Source organism: Gymnogyps californianus, chromosome 11 (assembly GCF_018139145.2).
Source record: "Gymnogyps californianus isolate 813 chromosome 11, ASM1813914v2, whole genome shotgun sequence".
Taxonomy (NCBI): domain Eukaryota; kingdom Metazoa; phylum Chordata; class Aves; order Accipitriformes; family Cathartidae; genus Gymnogyps; species Gymnogyps californianus.
Genome location: NC_059481.1, coordinates 7,646,712 through 7,665,217, shown reverse-complemented (window position 1 = coordinate 7,665,217; position 18,506 = coordinate 7,646,712). Strand labels below are relative to the sequence as shown.

General features: G+C 37.6%; 1 protein-coding gene across 2 annotated transcripts in view; it reads right to left on the bottom strand.

Moving 5' to 3' along the window:
- Nucleotides 1–18,506, bottom strand: part of THSD4 (thrombospondin type 1 domain containing 4) — a 333,781-nt gene that overhangs the window by 190,285 nt on the left and 124,990 nt on the right. For both annotated transcript variants that reach the window (XM_050903083.1, XM_050903082.1), the window contains exon 7: nucleotides 7,457–7,593. In XM_050903083.1, coding sequence (XP_050759040.1) covers nucleotides 7,457–7,593 — 137 coding nt within the window. The remainder of the gene's footprint in view (nucleotides 1–7,456; nucleotides 7,594–18,506) is intronic.

Sequence of the window (18,506 nt, the reverse complement as noted above, 5' to 3'; positions counted from 1 at the left end):
TTTTAGAAAGACATCTGAATCTGAAAAATAATTGTTAAAAAGAATTGCAGAGATAAGAACAAACTAAAGCTACACACAACTCCTTTACTTTTCTACGTCTCAAGCTGCTTCAGATAGGCAGGTTATACATTATTGACTACATTTGACAGGAAAACAGAGAGAGACATAGAATGGAGCATAAAGATAATCAGAATTTGGATTAGCCATTCTATGGTGCACTTCAGCATCTATTTTTGCTCCAGACTGAAGTAAAGCAAACATTTTCCAAGCAATATGCTATGCAGAATATTTAAAAGCAGTTAAAAAACATTTTAGAATGAAGACATTCTATAAAACCATTTTAGGTTTCTTTGGGTTTTGTTTGGGTTTTTTCCAATTTTACAGTTTCAACTTCATTTTGGTTTTATATAATTGTGTAACACTATAGCAGTAAGATATAATATAATTGGAAGTTCTAGTATTTTATTTTTTAAATCTTCAGAGTTACACAAGGAAGCTGTTTCCACTTTGCCATTTAAGAAAATGATCTAGATAATTTGATCTAAAAGAAGGAATACATTTCATACAATTATAAGCATCAGTTAACCTTAATTACACATTCTATTGATATGCTATGGAACTCAAAATGATAAATAAAATTTTACAAAGCATTTAATTTTTTGAATTCTGATCAGGACATTTTTCAAGACTGAGATTTTACCTCAGGTATTTGACACTGGAATTTTTTATCACTTAAGAAAAAAGTCTGTTTAATCAGGCTTTTTCTAGCATAAGTATTTTATTTTACTTTTTCCCAGAAGCTCTGGTGAAAACATTTTAACATACAGTGATAACATTTTTCTCCAGTACTTAGAGCTGTAAGCCAAATTTTAATGTTGTTGAACTATGTTGTGTCTTTTCACAAGTTTCTTGTCAGGCTGTAGTTCAACAGAACAGTGAAATCTTGCTTTGGGGTTCCAAGTGCTGGAGCAAAGAAAAAAAAGCTTATGCACACATTTATGACATGCAGATCTTATATAAATTCACTCTCATTAAATGAAAGTTATTAAAAATTTTCTTGACTGCTTAAGGTTATTTCAGTGGGTTTTATTCCATACCTATACTGTGTTAACTGAAACTGAATCAAAAACAGTTTGTCCCCCTCTTAGAGATTTAATTTTCATTTGATTCCGAAATGCATTTCAGCATCTGAATGCCACTAGGCTCCATAACCTAGTTCTCCACTTCCACAGAGCATATCCTGTGTGCAATCATATCCTGGGCAAAGCCTTGGTGACAATTCTCTGCAGCATGCAACTTCTTAACACAGTGGCTCCCATGGTAAAGGCAACGTAAGTAATTCAGTATTTCAAGGCCCACTTTTAGGATAAGGTCAAATAACTATAAGCCATTCATTACATTGGTCCCCCTAAAATACAAACAAGGCTTCACACCAATCTTCACTTGCCTTCGTGCTAGGTAGGCTAATATCAAAATACTGGTGGCCACAGCATGCCACTGTAGCACAGACCAATGTTTCATTTGGTACAGTTTCTCAGGCTGCTTTCAAACTCTTTGTATCTCAAGAGAGAGCGCTTTACAAAGTTCCTGTGCAGTGCAGAATACACCTCCCTCTTCTGAGCGACTGAGCAAGATGAACAAGCAACCACAAACATTTTCTGTAATTCACCTGAAAGACACATATAGATACCCATGTGCCCTTGCTTCTGCTATATTAATCCAGGTATTAGGTTCTTCCTTACATTAATGACTAAGGAACAAGGGTAAAAGCTTCACAGAAGCTAGCGCTGTACAGAGTACTTCCTCTGAAGAACCTACAAACTAAAGAGAAGACTACAGAGAAAGGAGAGGAGTCTGGCTCCAACTTTAAGAAAGCACACGCACAAAAAACCCAAATCCACCCCAGACCCTTTTTTTCAGTGTAAGCAATCAACATTACACAAGTAAATTGACATTCCTACAGAAAGCAGATTCTTTACCCTTACAAGAACAACCATAGGACTACCCTATATTCCAACATACGTGAGAATAACCCTAACTTACGGAAAATACACAGTTTTCATCATTCTGATCTGTTACTCTGATCCTACAGTCATTAAGAGTCCCCTAACTTAAAACAATAATGCCACCTATAGTTCTGTTACCTGGACACTAGTGCACATCAGTAGAGTTCCAAATGGGAGCTCCTTGCCTAATCATGTTTCTCTGATGGAGATTTAGCACGCTTGGCTATGCTTCCTATAGCTGAATTAAGTTACCTCCCTATAAAGTTTGCAAGGATTTCAACATCTGGTGCAATTTATTTATTTTTTTTTTTAAAGGCAAGTAAAATCTCTACTGCCAGTCATTTTGCTACTGAAGTTACTCACTGTGTGCATTTTAAAACTGCTCAGATATTTTCAGTTAACTTCAGAAGTTAACTGGAAGACGAAAATAAACTACAATGCATGAGAAAATGTAATATACAAATCAGGAGAGAGAAAATAGTTGTTTCAGGTACCTTTAAAAGATATCTACAGTTCCCACCCAAATCAAGTTTTATGTGAAACGCTAATACGCTCGTAAAGTGCGCCACTGTGTGGTAACTAACATCTCTGCAAAACCAATTTGCTTCACAGCTCACAAATAACCTTTTTTCTGTCTCTAGAACTAGGAGTCAGTGCTCATACCTGCCCCAAGTATCAGGAAAGACGACTGCTAGCAGAAGTGTCCTAGATGCGTGCAAAAAACGCATGTAACATACTTCCCTATAGGTACATTTAGTAAACTATGGTCAAGGCCAAAATTATTAAGAGCATTCTTTCCTCATACTTTGCTTCATTTATTAAAACCTCCTCAATATTCTACTTGCATTTTTCTTCTAAACTTCAAAGTTACTGAGTAGGATCATTCCACTGGCTCCAGAAGAAATAAAAGGATACACTGATTTAAAACATGCAGAAAAAATATCTTAAAACAAGAAAACACACACTTCTGGCTGAATAGCAAGTTGAAGAAGCACCATTCATAGGCATTCTCTAACTTAACAGCACTGTGAAAATTTAAAGTTAGGAGAAGGATAGCAAATGTATTAAAACAAACTACGCATACTCAATAATACTGAAACATATTCAAAGCATATATATTAGCAATAACCAGCTGTGGCACTAAATAAAAATTTTGAAAAAACAAAAGTGGAACTCAATAGGACTGTCAATGAAAAAGTTTGTTCACTTTCCAAAATTCATCAGAAAGAACATTGTTCAAATGCGCAGAAAAACAATTTTACACAGAACTAATAAAACTGATTATCAACATCATTGTTATATTTCTTCCTTCTGCATAGGTAGAATATCACCTGGTTCTTCATATTTTGCCTAGTTTTATTTTAAAATTATTTAATTAAAATTTCATTAGAATTCAGTCTAGTCTACACCAGGAAGTACATAATCATTTCCATGATGAGTGAGCTTTTTTGGTAGTACTTGCCTTATATGTGCCAGTTATTGCAATGTCACAGACAAATAAGAAAGTGAAAAAAAAACAACAAACAAATTAGGATATTTCATCATAAGAACATATTAAGTTTTGTTAAAGGACTATGTCTGACCTTTTACGTATCACCTCTTGTGCTGGACAAGTTATAAAGTTTTTACTTCCAACTCTGGGGGCCAGTTGAACAAGAGAACAGCAAACAGTGAAAAAAAGACACTCTCTAAAAGGAAGGGAATGGTTAGTGGGATGCTATTCAGAGGTACTCACAAATATACTGTTGTTCTAACCTTCCTGCATGATATTGTAATGGCCACAACAACCAGGCTTTAAGAAGGACTTTTGCACATACTACTGTTTTTAACATCTTCCCTTATGCCATAGTTCATCTTTGCTGATAAAATTAAACAATACTTCAGTTTTAAAAGGCTATTCTATCTAACATTGGTTAACAACTCAAAAAGGAGAGAATTAATTTATTAAACATTCTGGTTTTGATGTTAAGACAAAACTTCTCCTTAATGTATTTTCAGTGTTAACAGGTGTGACTACATTTTATATATTGAGAATTTCTAACTAATGTTACTTGTGGTTGCCTTACATAACGTTTTAAATGGTTAAAAAGTGAGATGTGAGAAATGCCTTACTTTATACATGTTTAATTTTTATTTCAGATGAAGGTAAACCTGTCTATCGTATTCTTCATTCTGTTTCTAAGTAATTTTCATTATTTTTATTATAGCAACATTTTCCATCTTTTGTTTCTAAGAATAAGGTAAACTGAAAATACTAACCAGAAACAATGGTCCTGGGAACAAAACAGATCATGGTTTTTAACACAAGATTATTGTTCTGGTAATGCAGCAAAATGTCCAACAGAGGGTGACAGAGACCATAAATTTGTTAGACACTTAAATTATCTGACTTAAAAAAAAAATAAAGATAATGTGCAGTTAAGGAAGAGCTACCTACTACAAAGATTTGAATAATCTTCATTACTCAAGAAACATCTTCAATTAACTGTAAATGCTGACAACTTTTCAGAAAAATATTCTCTTACGCATCTGACAGTACAAAACCTAAATTATTTAACTCTCTTAATTATTACGTCCTTCAGCTACATCCATGTTCACTCTACAGTGTATAATTTCACTGTTAAGTAAAATTATTTTATTTATTTTTAATAGCTTTCCTGCCTAGCCAAGTGGGATACAAAGTCTCGGAGTCCAAGGAGACAGACAACATATGCAACTTAATATTCATTTGTGTATCAGATTTATCCATCCTTAAATCATAGGGTACGTGAGATTTTACAATATGGAACAGATAAAAAAGGAACAAGATAAGTAATTTTAATACAGACAAATCTATCCTGAAACATAAAGTACTTTTAAGAAGAATGAAGCGTATCTCATCTAACATAACATTAGAGGTAAAGTTTCACCAAAGATGTAGCACTGACTTTCTAATCTTGAACCATGGAAATCACTGAAAAAAGAATAACTGAGTCAATAATGACACTGCTTTGAAGCACCATGAAGCTGTAATACTGTATTTTCCTTTAGTTTGACATACATATCTCTGAATACTCTCTCGAATACTAACTCAAAACTTTAAAACAAAGCAAAGAAGAGCATGGTTTACACACACACAAAATCTCAACACAACTATTACATGGTCGAAGAGGTCAAGTCTCTTTCAGCTGACATCTACCTTACAATTTCACTGAGGCTGCAAGTAATGAATAAGGAGTGAATTGCTACAGATCAAAAGAACTAACCACAAGAGGCTGGAAAATGTCTGAAGTTCCTCTTCAGAAGAAAAATACAAACCTTTTAATATCTTAGCTAGATGTGTCTCCCAAAGCCTCCAATGTTCAGCCTTCTGCACAAGTACAGTTAATACTACTGCATATGAGGACTCTGTCAACTCCCTCAACTTCTCCCAGCTCACACTCTCGTTCTACTTTGCTGTAGTAAGAACCACTACAAAGTGCACAGAATAAGAAGTGCCTTTACCTGCTTTATCTTGGCTTTCTCATGGTAATTTATTGCTTATAAGGCACTGAGCACCAGTACAGAAATGGTTCTATTTAACTCTTTAAGAATGAGACTACATCACTGAGCATGAAGTAAGCATCACTGAGGAACAGTTTAAACAGACATCAAGATTTTGATTTTTAGGTCTATTTTCAACACCACAGCAAAAAAGAAAGGGGAAAAAAAAACCAAACCACCAAACCAAAAAACCACTACAGCCTAGGAAATCCTAGCCTTAAGAGAAGCTATGGGAAGATCTTACCGCTGTCTATATGTAATGGGAGGGTAACATAGCAAATGGAGTCAGATTCTCAGAGATGTGCAGTGCTAGGTTGAGAGACCAAGGGCACAAGCTGCAATACAGGGAATTTCAATCAAATACGAGCAAAAAAAATTCCACCATGATGTTGCTCAAACACTGGAACAGGTTCAAAACTCAACCTGGAAAAGGCCACAATAGCTATCTGATACAGCAGGCCCTGATCTGAGTAGGGTGTTGAACTACATTATCTTCCCAGGTACCTTACAACCTGAATTGTTCTACAATTCTATGAATCCCAAGTTACATATTCATAGTAAGGATTCCCAACCTGTTGTTTGTTTATATGCAGCTTTGGGAAGTGGCATTCTACACAGGCAATGGGTGATTTTCAGAATTCAGAACACTTTTCTACTAGGCTGCTGAACACTGCCTTTCCTTTCTATCCCAGACCTCCAATACAAATGTATCAGTATACACTTTTGTAATTGCACAGTACTGAGAAAATAAAACAGCTGGTATACTAAATCTACTTTTCAGTTTTCTGAGTCATAGATCAGAACTGTAATTAAAACAAATTTCTGGCCCTGTCTGAATTGGTTTGAGATCAAGGAAAGCTTTAAAGAATAATCTACTTCACACAGATCTATCACCTACAAAGGAAATTCAAAGCTATGGCTTTGCCCGCACGAAGAAATACAGAACAGAAACATACATGGCATTGTCCAGATGTGCACAAGTAAGAGGAATCTGGACATGCAGAGGAAAAGGTTGTATTCCTAAGTGATTTCCTCTGGCAAACCAACTATTTAAACTGAGCTTGACCTTTCACTGTTTGAGGTCATGAGTCACATCTGACCACTTATGCTTCTTTTGCCAACATATATAGGAAACATCAGCCAAGCATCAAATGCCCCTTGCTAGGAATTTATTTCTTTCATTAACCTTACTTGAAAGATTACAAACTTTCTTTTTCCTAAACACCATTTTGTTTAAAATTGCTACCATCTTGCAGAAAGCAGTCTACGTATTCATTACAAAGGGAATCTACACAGCAGACTGCAAAAAGTCAACACAGTAGCTCCTTCTGAACCCTTGAAAAATAAACATTCACTCAGGTATTTTCTAAGAGAACATCACTGCTGAGTAAATGGACAGGCAGTAAGACCTGATTCTTAAAAATGGCAAACATGGACCAATCAGAAAAGTTACACTAACATCAACTAAAAAGCAATCAAAATAAACACGTAACTGAATAAACCATTATGTTGCAGACTGAAAAAAAATATCTCCACTCTAAAGTTTAATCAAAGAAAGATATTATATTTCTCTCCTGTTTAAGTTTCCAATCTTTTTGTTCTGATTCTTTCATAGAATCTGTTCTGTAGAAAGCTAAATATGTGGAAAAGCTCACTGGAAGTCACCTTAATTGTGGCCAGAACACCTCTGGATCCAGCCTTTCAGCATTCCACAGTTTGTTCTCAGTAGACAGAAACATTAGTTAAGAACTAAAACCTGTAATAATAAAAGTTAACATTTTTCACATCTACTTAGGGGGGAAAAAAAAAAGAGAGAGAGAAGTTCAAGACACCATTTCACAGGTACAGTCGTATCAACCTCTTACGGAAATTTAATATGGCATAGACAGTCTACAGGCAGACTTGCTAGAGATAGTAGCCTTACTTACCTTGCACTGCCCTGCCACACAGATTGAAGTTCCGTTTTGGTCACAGGGTGTCCCATCTATCACCTTTTCAGCTTGTCTCACATAGAATCGGTAGCCTATCGCACGGCAATTCAGCTCACACTTCTGACTGCCCTTCACTGTGGAAAGAGACAAAAGTCCCCATTACAAAGACCACAGCATTAGTTTTAAAAATGAAAAGCCCATTAAACTAACACTAGGGTTTGAGAGGAAGAAACAAATAGGCAAACTGAATGCAATGTGAATGACTACATCAAATGAATGGTGATTAAAAAACCAACTCCAAGGTAGGCATTCCAACATACCTTACGAAAATTTAAACAGTATCTCAGTTTTTAATGACAGACATTTTCCTAAATGATCAAGAGTATTTATAGTTTTATAAAAATTTCGCCAAATTTAGTCTTCTGAAAGCATAGTAACATGTTATGACATCTCATAACTCCTAAGTGTCAGCAAAATTACAATGTAATCAGAAAGAAGTGCATCAAATTAGGCTCACATATAGTCACCGGTCAGTTCACATCAAATAAGCATACTAACATTTAGCATTAAGAAACACATAAAACAAGCTAGATGCAATTTAAAAAAAAAAATTTTTTTCTTCCTCTTCATTTTTACAAGTTGCACTTTAGTGACTATTCCGTAGTTTAAGAGAAAATTAAGAAAACAACTCTTTGATTTTTAAAAATATATAACACACATCATTATTCAGAACCTCGTGATCTCTGTTGACATACAAAAACCAGAAGGAAATCAGTCCATTGAACTCTGGGCAAGAGGAACACAGAAGACAAGAAACAGTTATCTTCTCCTGTGAAAATCTGTTACTTAAACAGATACAGCTTAACACTCCACATATCTTATGCTATCAAGTTTGTTAACACATTTGTGTAGTCTATTTCAAATCATCTGTCATGTTGAAGTTGCAGACAGTTCATTACCCCTATTTGCCAACTGAAATAACAATGCCTTCAGCTTCTTTCCAACCAAGAGTAGCACTGTTACACAGTGACAGTGAGGTACAAACAGAATTCCTTTTTCTTTTGACAATACTTTCCTTGCTGCCATAGTCAAAAACTAAAATTCCCCTGACTTCACCAAGCTTCAGCTCACACCCTGTAACATAACTGAAACCCACTATTTAATCTGTCCAAAGAGATGCTATACACCTTAGTTAGCTGTTAAAACATGGTATTCCCAGGATTTTCTAGACTTAAGTGTATTTCTGAATCTTCAGCTAAGAGATAACAAATAGCCAAAATAAATACATGCAATTATTTCAAATATATATTTAACATGTTTTCTGTAAAAGTAACAAACTTTCAGCTCAACTTAAGTTACCCCCTGTGCGGACACAGGATTAGTGCAGACCAATTCTGAAATCTGGATCTTAAGATGTCCCCTCACGCAGCTCTTTAATTGCCACTTGTATACATCACCTATTGCATCTGGCAATCTTTTGATAAAATCCTCAACAACCTCTACTAATTTTTTTTTCCTTTCTTTCTCTCTCTTTACCTAGTTCCCTTTTTGCAGAAGCTATGCATGCCATGCTCAACGAGGTAATTTTTCCATTGGCGACTTTTTAAAAATAGATTCACTAGCTTATCATTCCAAGGACTTCACTTGGTTATTTAAAAAAAAAAAAAAAAAAAAAAGGGAGGAGGTATTTCCTGCAGTTCAATCTCCAAGTATAACAGTTAGTTTTAATGATAAACTGAGCATTATTCTTAGCAGCTTAGTCACTTCACACATAACTATTTTCAGAATTCTCAAATAAACATAATCCAGCCTCAGTGATTCATTGCAATTGAAATCAAGTTGTCCTTTTCTCTGTCTGAAAGTGTCCTATTTTTATAACCTGCAACACCAGCTATCAAGCAGCACCTCTGCAGTGTACATTTTCTTATCTTCCCATTCCCTAAAATCAAGTCAAACTAGCCATTTAGGGTTTCTGAAATGTCCTTATCTTCTATGTTGATTCCCTTTAGTTCAAAGTATCCTGAAGCCTCACATTCCTGTACTCTTCCTCCTCGTAATCTCTCTCATTTGTTTTTGAGCCTTTAAAATATTTATTCTTGAAATTCTCAGTTTGCCTTCTAGATCCCAAGAAAAGTTTTGTGCTACTCAGAAAGATGACAAAATTAACTGATGAAGCACAGTATTTTTTCCTGGACCTATCTCTTCCTTTATTAATCATTTGGTAGGTAAGCCTACTGCATTGCTAACACAGCATATTAACAACAAGCAGACTAAGCTTATTTGCTCTGTAAAATATGACTCCTATTTCATAACTTTTGTCTTTCATTCTTTCTTATTGGGAACTGTTCCTGCTCATACAAAAAGAAATATTAAAACAGCCACTGGCTTTGACCAGTACCAAAAAAAAAATTAAACAAATAAATCAAGCCTTAACAATAAACATACACCAGAATAAGAGTTTGTATGAGCATCTCACCCTATAATGCTTTGGCCTTCGATATTCAGATTCTTTTGATGAGCAACTGCAAGGCACTGCCTTGGTTAGTCATATACCAATTACTACTACCTAAAGACAATGTTCCCAGATATCAAAGACCTGAAAAAAATGTCTGTCCATGAACAGCAAAATCTGGTAACTGAATTGCCCCTATTGAATGAAAGGCATTTCCCATTAGGATTTTATGTAAGCATTGTGTATTTACTATGCATAAATTACAGCAGAACAAACACATTTTAGAATTTCCTTGTAAAACAAGATACCACACTAGGAAAAAGTACTCCATTGTCTATTAACCTCACATGCATCTTGACACCCTCCCTTACCCAGTATTTTGCCACAACTCTTGAGTTTTTGTAGTTTAAGCTGTAGGTTAGGCTACACTATTGGCTTGGCACCTGGACATAAAATGTCAATTAAGCAATGAGCTGTGAAGCGATTGATTCCACACAGGCAACATATTTTAGTACTATGTCATTTGATCCCAGACTTTACAAAAGGATCTATCTGACCTCAGGGAATAGAGTAAGGCTTCTAGGTGAAGACCTTCCAAACTAGCTGGCAGCAAGACACATTTCCACTCAAAATGGGCTCTTTTTAAGTGTGACACAGTTATTAAGACAGTTCACTATACAAGTACTATTTTACATGTCCTCCTAATGTATTTGCTTTTCATTTTCATGCCCACCTCAGCACAACCAAATCTTTGTGGAAATTCTCACCTTACCCTACCCTATTAAATAGTGAACTTGGGTGAAATTTAATGCTACCGTGCAGGTTCTGCCAGACATATTCATTATTGATTTAACTGAAGGAGGTGCCTTTAGTAAATAATCCTGGTAACATGTGAAGTTTAGTTTTCATTTTACAGACTGAAAAATTATCTAAATCAAAAAAATCAGTACATTTCTTGTAACGTCCTCGCCAAACTAGCCTTAAGTACCTCAGGGATATCCTGGGCTTGTCTAAACTGCAAGACTTGGGAGTTTTTCTCAAATCCTCTATTGAAACTTACCTTACACCTTTCCTTATGAGGAACGAGACCCAGGCAGGCAAGAATGGGACCACAGCACAGTTCTGCCACCTCCCACTTCACCAGTAACGGTACTGAGACCTCATGTTTAACTACAAACTGCACCTGTTCTGCATCACAGAGCAGATATTGCAGTGAAAACTTTCTACCATAAATTAATCCTTTTACATGTTCTACCAAGACACAAAAGCCCTGCAGATGAGCGCTAATTTAGAAATCATTAGCCTTCCAGACAAAAACCTGAATTCTGTCACTACCAGCAGTAACACCATTAAGTACAAAAACCAACCTGCTTTCCAGTTTGCCTTATTCATTCATGCACTAAAATTCACACACAGAACGTATTTTGCATTGCACGTGTACTGACAAATACGCGTAAACCTAGAAAAAGAGGAAACGTGATTTTCTGAAGTGCTATTTATCAAGTTCACACAGTAAGCCATAGTCAAAATGAATGCAGGAGTGGAGGAGTAGGGGCAACCCATACATTAATTTATAGTTGCTTTTATTCTCCTAAGAATGATTTAATTGATCAAAATTAAATCACAATTAAACATCAACACGTTTCATTTCCCCTAAATAGCCTGGTTAAATGCAGATTTCAGTGCAGTACAGGTTTGAAAAGAAAAATTCAACTGTGCAACCCCCACCACCACATTTTTTTAAAGGGAAAAAGAGGGATTTAGATATTACCACATTACAATCAGTGGCTGGAGTTCAAACTAGGTCTTCAGCAGCATTTCAGGCTAAGACCTCTTCACTGACCTGGCTGAGAGGTAGGACAGAGCAGCAGCACGCCTGCTGGGAAGCACAAGCAAGCATAGGAAAAACCATCCTCCCCCAGGGTTCACAGGCTGATGCTCAAAGAACAATCCTAAACTCCTTTTAATCCCACCATTAGGAAAACACAGGTTTGTACGAGCCCACAACACGCTCCCAATGCAAGGCGTTGGCGCCCTGATGAAGAGGCACCACAGGCCTGACAGGCCCGGTGCTGCAGGCAGGCTCCGGCAGCACCACTACACCTCAGGGGAAGAGAAGAGCACGGAAAGCGATCACTTGAGCACAAGCCAAAATACAGCAATTCCTGATGGAGAAAACTCCTGGATGAGACATTAAAACAAACGGGACAATAAACGAGTACTCCCTGCAACCGAACTCCCTTGTTTTTCTCTCGGGCTCGCCCTGAGTCCAGCCACACTCTGGGACCACAACCGCCTCCACGCCGCCTCCGCCCGCCTTCTAGAACGTTCGGCCGCGCGGCTGCGCGGGACCCTGAGGGAAACGAGCGCCGCCGCGCGGCCGCAGGGGGCGCTTAGCGCCAGGGCGCGGGGAGGTGCCCGCGGGGGTCCCCCGCTCCCGCCTCCCGCTAGAAGGTTCGGCCGCGCGCCTGCGCAGGACCCTGAGGAAGACGAGCGCGGGCGCAGGGGCGCGGCGGGGCCAAATCAGCGGAATAGGTACACGCTGCTGGAAATAATTTCTGCCTTGTGCCCTCACTTACTACCTGACACAAGAGGTGAATTAGCCCCTCTGTGTAAGAACTCTGCATAATTTTACTCTCATCCCACATCAATCTTGGCCTTCATTGATTTCATTAAATGAAAGCGTAGGAAGTTAATGTTCTCAGAAAAAAACCAGCCCGAATCTAAAACCCGTACACGTTTAAAAAGGCAGAAAGTCACCATTTTGGAAACATTCCTACTTGCAGAAGCTTTTGAAAAGATCCGTTTGCATTTAATTGAGAAAGAATATTTCCAAATGTTAAAACTTTACTGAAAGGGAGTTCTCCAGCCAAAGGAAGTGCATTGCTCCTTATGCCATGCTCAGAGGCACACAGCGGGAGCCCTCCAAGAGCATGGCTTGCAGCAAAGATCCTCTAAATTAAAATGGCCTTCCCTCAGTGCTGGTCAAGGCTGACACAACCCTTAAGAACAGGAGGGAGAGGCCAAGGCAGCTGGGGTCACTCTGTACGTCTGCACGTTCCATCCTCCACAGGACTAAAACCTCCCACCCCTGCAGAGCCCCTGTCTCCCGCCCTCCACTCAGGCCTTCCTCCTTTCTTCTGATCTTTTGTCTTCCCTCTGCAGAAGGCCTAAAAGGAATTCCTCTCCCTGAAGTGAGCGGCTCCACACCAGAGCATGTGCAGGGCATGCTTTTGGACTTCACGTCACCTATTTCCTTCCTTCAGCTTCCACTTCCAATGCATTCCACCATCTTCACTGACCTCTAGCCCAAGGAAGTGCAGCAGGGAGGAAAACAGACACAGTGGATAAGCAGACCAAGCTGGTGCTAGAGCTACTCAGCAGTGAGCTTGAAGAGGTATAAAGAGATCTCAAGAGGCAGTTTGCCAATGCAAGGAATTTCAATCTAATGATATTCTTCGGAAAAAATGTTACAAGACAGAGCATTCCAACTGCAGTACATTTGCTAAATAATGTATTTCTCTGTTCAAAGGGAAATTAAAAATAGCCACAGAACCAAAAAAACCCAGGAAATAATGCGCAAATCAAATCAAAATGCAACTGATCAGTAAACTAATGACATTGCGCACATCCGTACACTGACTGCCCTTACAAAATGTAGTAAGTTCCTCCTTTCTGTTTCAGCTCCTGAGATTGCAAGCTGCTTGGAACATGTACTGTGTCTTACTGCATGCACATTAAATCTGCTACCACAGACAATGCTAGCTGTAGGTGCAACCGGAATAAATGATACAACAAAGAAATTTCACGTTCCCCATGCCGTGAGGTAGGGACTGGAATGTACAAACTCTCCTTGATGGTTCCTCAGTCCAAACCTTAATTTAATGTGAGATCCAGACTCCCCATTGTTATCTATGTAGCAGTTCTAGTTCTCCGCAGAACATTACAGAATGCTTTTACCATTTGTCAGTTTTTGTACGTTTGCCTAAACATCTAAAAATAGTTAATAACAAGCTCTGCAATTTGAGAAACATGCCTTGAGGGTGCCCATAGAGAAGTGGCATGCACACTCTTGGCAAGCAAATATCACATTCATGCTAATACTACATTATGGGATTAAGCGAATTTAAATTAAGCTTCATTCTGTGTGCACACTGCCTTGTAAAGTCAACTTCAGTGTTTCTCCATAACGAGCCAAGATACACTCATCCACGATGTGTCAGAACCAATTGTTCCAGGAACAAGTTGTCTCTGCGTAGCTCAGTTATTTTCAGGGCCTAGCTTGCCATGGGCTGTAATTCAGTATTTACTCACGATAAAAGCTATGAATCTGCTTTACGGGAAGTGTAATGGGGCATAGCAGACACTGGCAAAACTTTTAAGAGATGTGTTCACGTCTATCCATGTAACATCTACTTTAGTTAAAGCTTATCAATGCTGTGGGATTTCAATGATAGACTTGCAGGTTACTGACATTCTTGGTTACCCCATAGAAGCCCACAGGGCAGAGAAGGAGGAACAGTATGGTAAGGAGTCTGGTAAGTCTCAGGCTTCTGTATCCACTATACTTGTTAGTAAAGCTATAGTATGTCTACAGGCTGATGTCATCTAAATAAAGCAGTGGTCTCTTCCATTAAGGAGATGTAATTTAATAAGTACTGTATCCACTAAGGCAGAACTTACAGTTTTGTGAAACCAAAGTTTCTGTTTAAAGGTTTTATTTTCCTATAGGAAGTGCTTCAAGACACATGTACATACAGGAAAACAAAGACAGGTCCAATACACTACTAGCAGAAATCTAGTCCTTTTGCACACTGCTGTGGCTGTAAGCTGACAGCTACATTGCAGACTTAGAGTGATACACCATGCCAGACACAGACCTAAATGTGACAATTCCATACTAAAAAGCATCCACCAGCGATCACCTGTGGAACTCAACGTGGATGACAAGTGTTGGTGTAGTACTAAATGCAGGCAACTTTGTTTATGCAGCTTCCTATACAAAGAAGGAAAATGTGTAGGAAACAAAAATTACCACATTCCCTACAAAGCTTTCAAGAGAGCAGAACTACTTTATTTAAGGTTTCACTGTTTAGGATAATAGACTATGTTGGCTTAGTTATCAGTACTGGAACATTAGTTCAAGCTTTGCAATTTGGCAATGGAGGCTATCAGGTCCATAACAGAAAACTGATCCTGAATCAGGTTGGTTTTCCACTGATGGACAGTTACAAGTTTTTGAAGTGGCCAGAAGGAATAATGCTTTTTAGAGCAGTTACCTGTTGCCGGATTTCTAAATAACAATATGCAAACTTTTTCCAGGAAATAATTATCATGTAACCACCTTTGGTCTTTCCAACAGAAACACTGATGTGGTGTGATCTGTTTTATTTGAGTCTCTTTTGATACTTTGTCCTTATTAGGCTTGGGAACATCTCTTAACAATAACCAGAAAGAGTTGTGCTTATTTTTTACTTTGTCCCTTTCAGTTTTGTTAACTTCTTATAAACTTTTATTACTCTGGTTTGGACTTTTTTTCAAAAATCATTTTCCATGCATCATTCCAGAGATGGAGGAACATTCCCTTTTTTACTTCCACTTTTCATTTTCTCATGCAATAAAGATGTTTATTACTTCACCTTGTCTCAACAGCTTAATAGATATTTAAAATACTTTCTGCACCGGGGATCAGATATTAAGTTAAAAAAAAAAAAAAGTCAAGCTTTTATAACGAAACTGCAAGTACATTTTAACAAATATGAAGCCACAAAGGGTGATATCATTCAAACTCCTCATCTTTACCTGAATATACCACAGTTTGTTCTACTCCCAGATCCAGTAAGTCCTATGTTAAATAGTCATGGGGAACTACTGCTGAGTAGATTCAGCGAAGATTTTTCTTCAGTGAACAGAAATATTTCTGAAAGACCCCAATGTTCCATAATCTTGTCCTCATATATTGAGTGTTTATGGCAATAAGAAACTTGCAAACATTGTCATTTACTCCAATTTTCCTGGTTTCTCCATTCCTCCCAAATCCCTTTGTCACTAAAAAACTATTAATGATACCTTATAGATTTACTGTCATCCATTAAAAATAGCTGGAAAATGTATATTATTCCCCAATGAAATTAAAAGAAACCAACTAGAAAAAAGTCATTCATAAAAACACACACATTCAAGTCTCTCTTGATCAGCTGGACATCTGGAAATCAGCAAAAGGTACAAGTCTGATGTGCTTCTATGAAATTTCTTTTTGTTCTGACTGCATAAAAATTTGTCTTAGCATAGTATGAATGTTCTACCTGGGTCCTGCTGTAAAAGGAGAGGAACGTAGGTATTTGGGAAGTTGTGATGCTTAATAAAAGCTTCTGAAATGTCCACAATGAGTTCAGTCATGTCTGCCATTTTGAATTACTTCTACAAGAGTGAGAAATCCAAAGAGCTGCCTTAACAACCTTCAAATTTTATTTTTTTACAGTATGGAGAAATAGTGATAACTCATACAACAAGGGATTTTGCACAGTAACAGTAGCATAACTGCTCTATGACATAAACATCAGGCATTTACACTGTGAATGGCAGAGGATCATTATCAGAATATGTACTTTTCTGCTCTGGTTACAGCTTTTACAGGCACTGGGGAAATCCTACAAATATAATTATTGAGCCATAATTAAATAAAGCATCTATAAACAATTGTGCCTGCTTCAAATCACTGCATATTGCAAGGTGGCCAGTCTTTCCCAGTTGAGGGTATTTCTGTATCCTCTGATCACTGTGGAAGTCTAGTCAAAGGCTTTGGGAAACCACAACACAACTCTCAATTCCTTGCCTTTGCTGTTTCTTTGTTAATAATAATTTTCTTCAATTGGTGCTCAAAACTGAGTTTTTCATTTGAAGTTTAAATCAATACATACACATTTGTCTACAAAAACTTTAAGATGTGTTCACTCGTAACAATTTAAATCTAAACTGTAGATGTCAATGTGCTGTTGGCCGCAGTTCAGCAAAGCACTTAATCAGGTGGTTTTACATGAGTACCTGAATAGTAAGTACTGTTGGCTTCAGTAGAACTGCCACAGGTTATATGTTTAACAGTGGCTCAAGGCCAGTACCCCTTTAAATGACATGACCAGGTAATGTAGTTTCTTCTACAGACCTTAGTTCTTACTGTGTTGCATTTGGAACTCTTTTCTGAATTTAAAGAGGGGGAAAAAAAAAAACCACCACCACAACTCCTAAAAATGCCCGTTTTCACATCAGCCTTTCATTTGTTAGGCAGTCAGAATCCAGAGATTAGCATTTGTCAGTCCTTGAAGACATTGGCCACTGGATGTCTCCACTGCCCTATGCAAATACAGATTAAAGTTCTCTGTCAGTGAAAAAAAAAGGTTTTTTTAAAAGGCATTTATCTATATTTACAAGCCATCACTTACACTTTGCATCCAGTGCGCAGCAGCCACACAGACTTGCGCACTCTGGCCCTCAGAACAGCCAGGAGATGGCAGTTTCACGTGGACTGCACTTCTGGTGAAGCTTTGAATAACAGCTCCCAGTATGTAAAATCAAAATTATGAAAATGTTGCTAGATAAGTAGAAGAAAACCAAACAGCAGTTGCTTAAGCTCAAAACTTTTTGCTTCCCTTTATATCCAGCAACAGCTAATATTATACCAGTAAAACCCTCATAAGATGATGGGTGAAGAACTGTCCAAAATGTCAAGCATGGGTGCTTCTAACAGGTAGGGAAGTTTTCTCCTCACCATTTTACTCTTTTGCTGGTGTAACTGGCTAATTCATGTAAATCTGATGAAATCAACCATTTATTAATTGTATGGTTTGACATTCCCTAGAAACTGTTTGTAGAAGATAGACTATTAGGATTTCATGGAAGATGCCTCCTCTTGCAGGGATATTATACAGAATTTATTAAAAGTAAAATTAAAATATTTAGGGAACATATTATTAAAGCCCAAACTACAGAGAAAAAAAAATAAAACTAATCTAAACAATCTCATTTCCCAGATTTTATTATTTTTTTTCATTTTTTGAGTTCTGGCACTAATCAGAGAAGAAAACCTGCGACATGCAGTGCAATTTCTCATCTGGAAAATACCATGAAGTGCTCTGTCCCATGAAGTGCTGCCCACTTCCTGAGGGAGGCTGAGAGCTACCAGTCCCAACTGCTATTAGCTTGGGATGTTCTGAAAGGAGCTTGATACTGCTTTCTGTTTGGCTTTAAAATTTGAAAGAACTGAGTATTTCTATTTGACTCTATTAGAATCTTAGGGGCCTCTGGAATCTCAGCTTGCATCCAGATCAGTATTTTGAAATATGATTCTATCGCCATCAGCGCACTAGTAGCCAAAAAAATTTTGCAAAATCGGTAACGTAAAATTGTATAAAATCAATACTTTGGCAACATTAGTAAAAATACCTCCAAATCTGCCTTCAGACTTTCCACAGAGCGCTTGGCCATTTTTATTCCAGTCAATTCTACTGAAGAAGGACTTCGTGTCACACTTCAGAATAATAAATGCCAAAAGTAGATGGGAAGAAAGGAGATTCGAGTTCAGGCTTGTGAAGCCCCCAG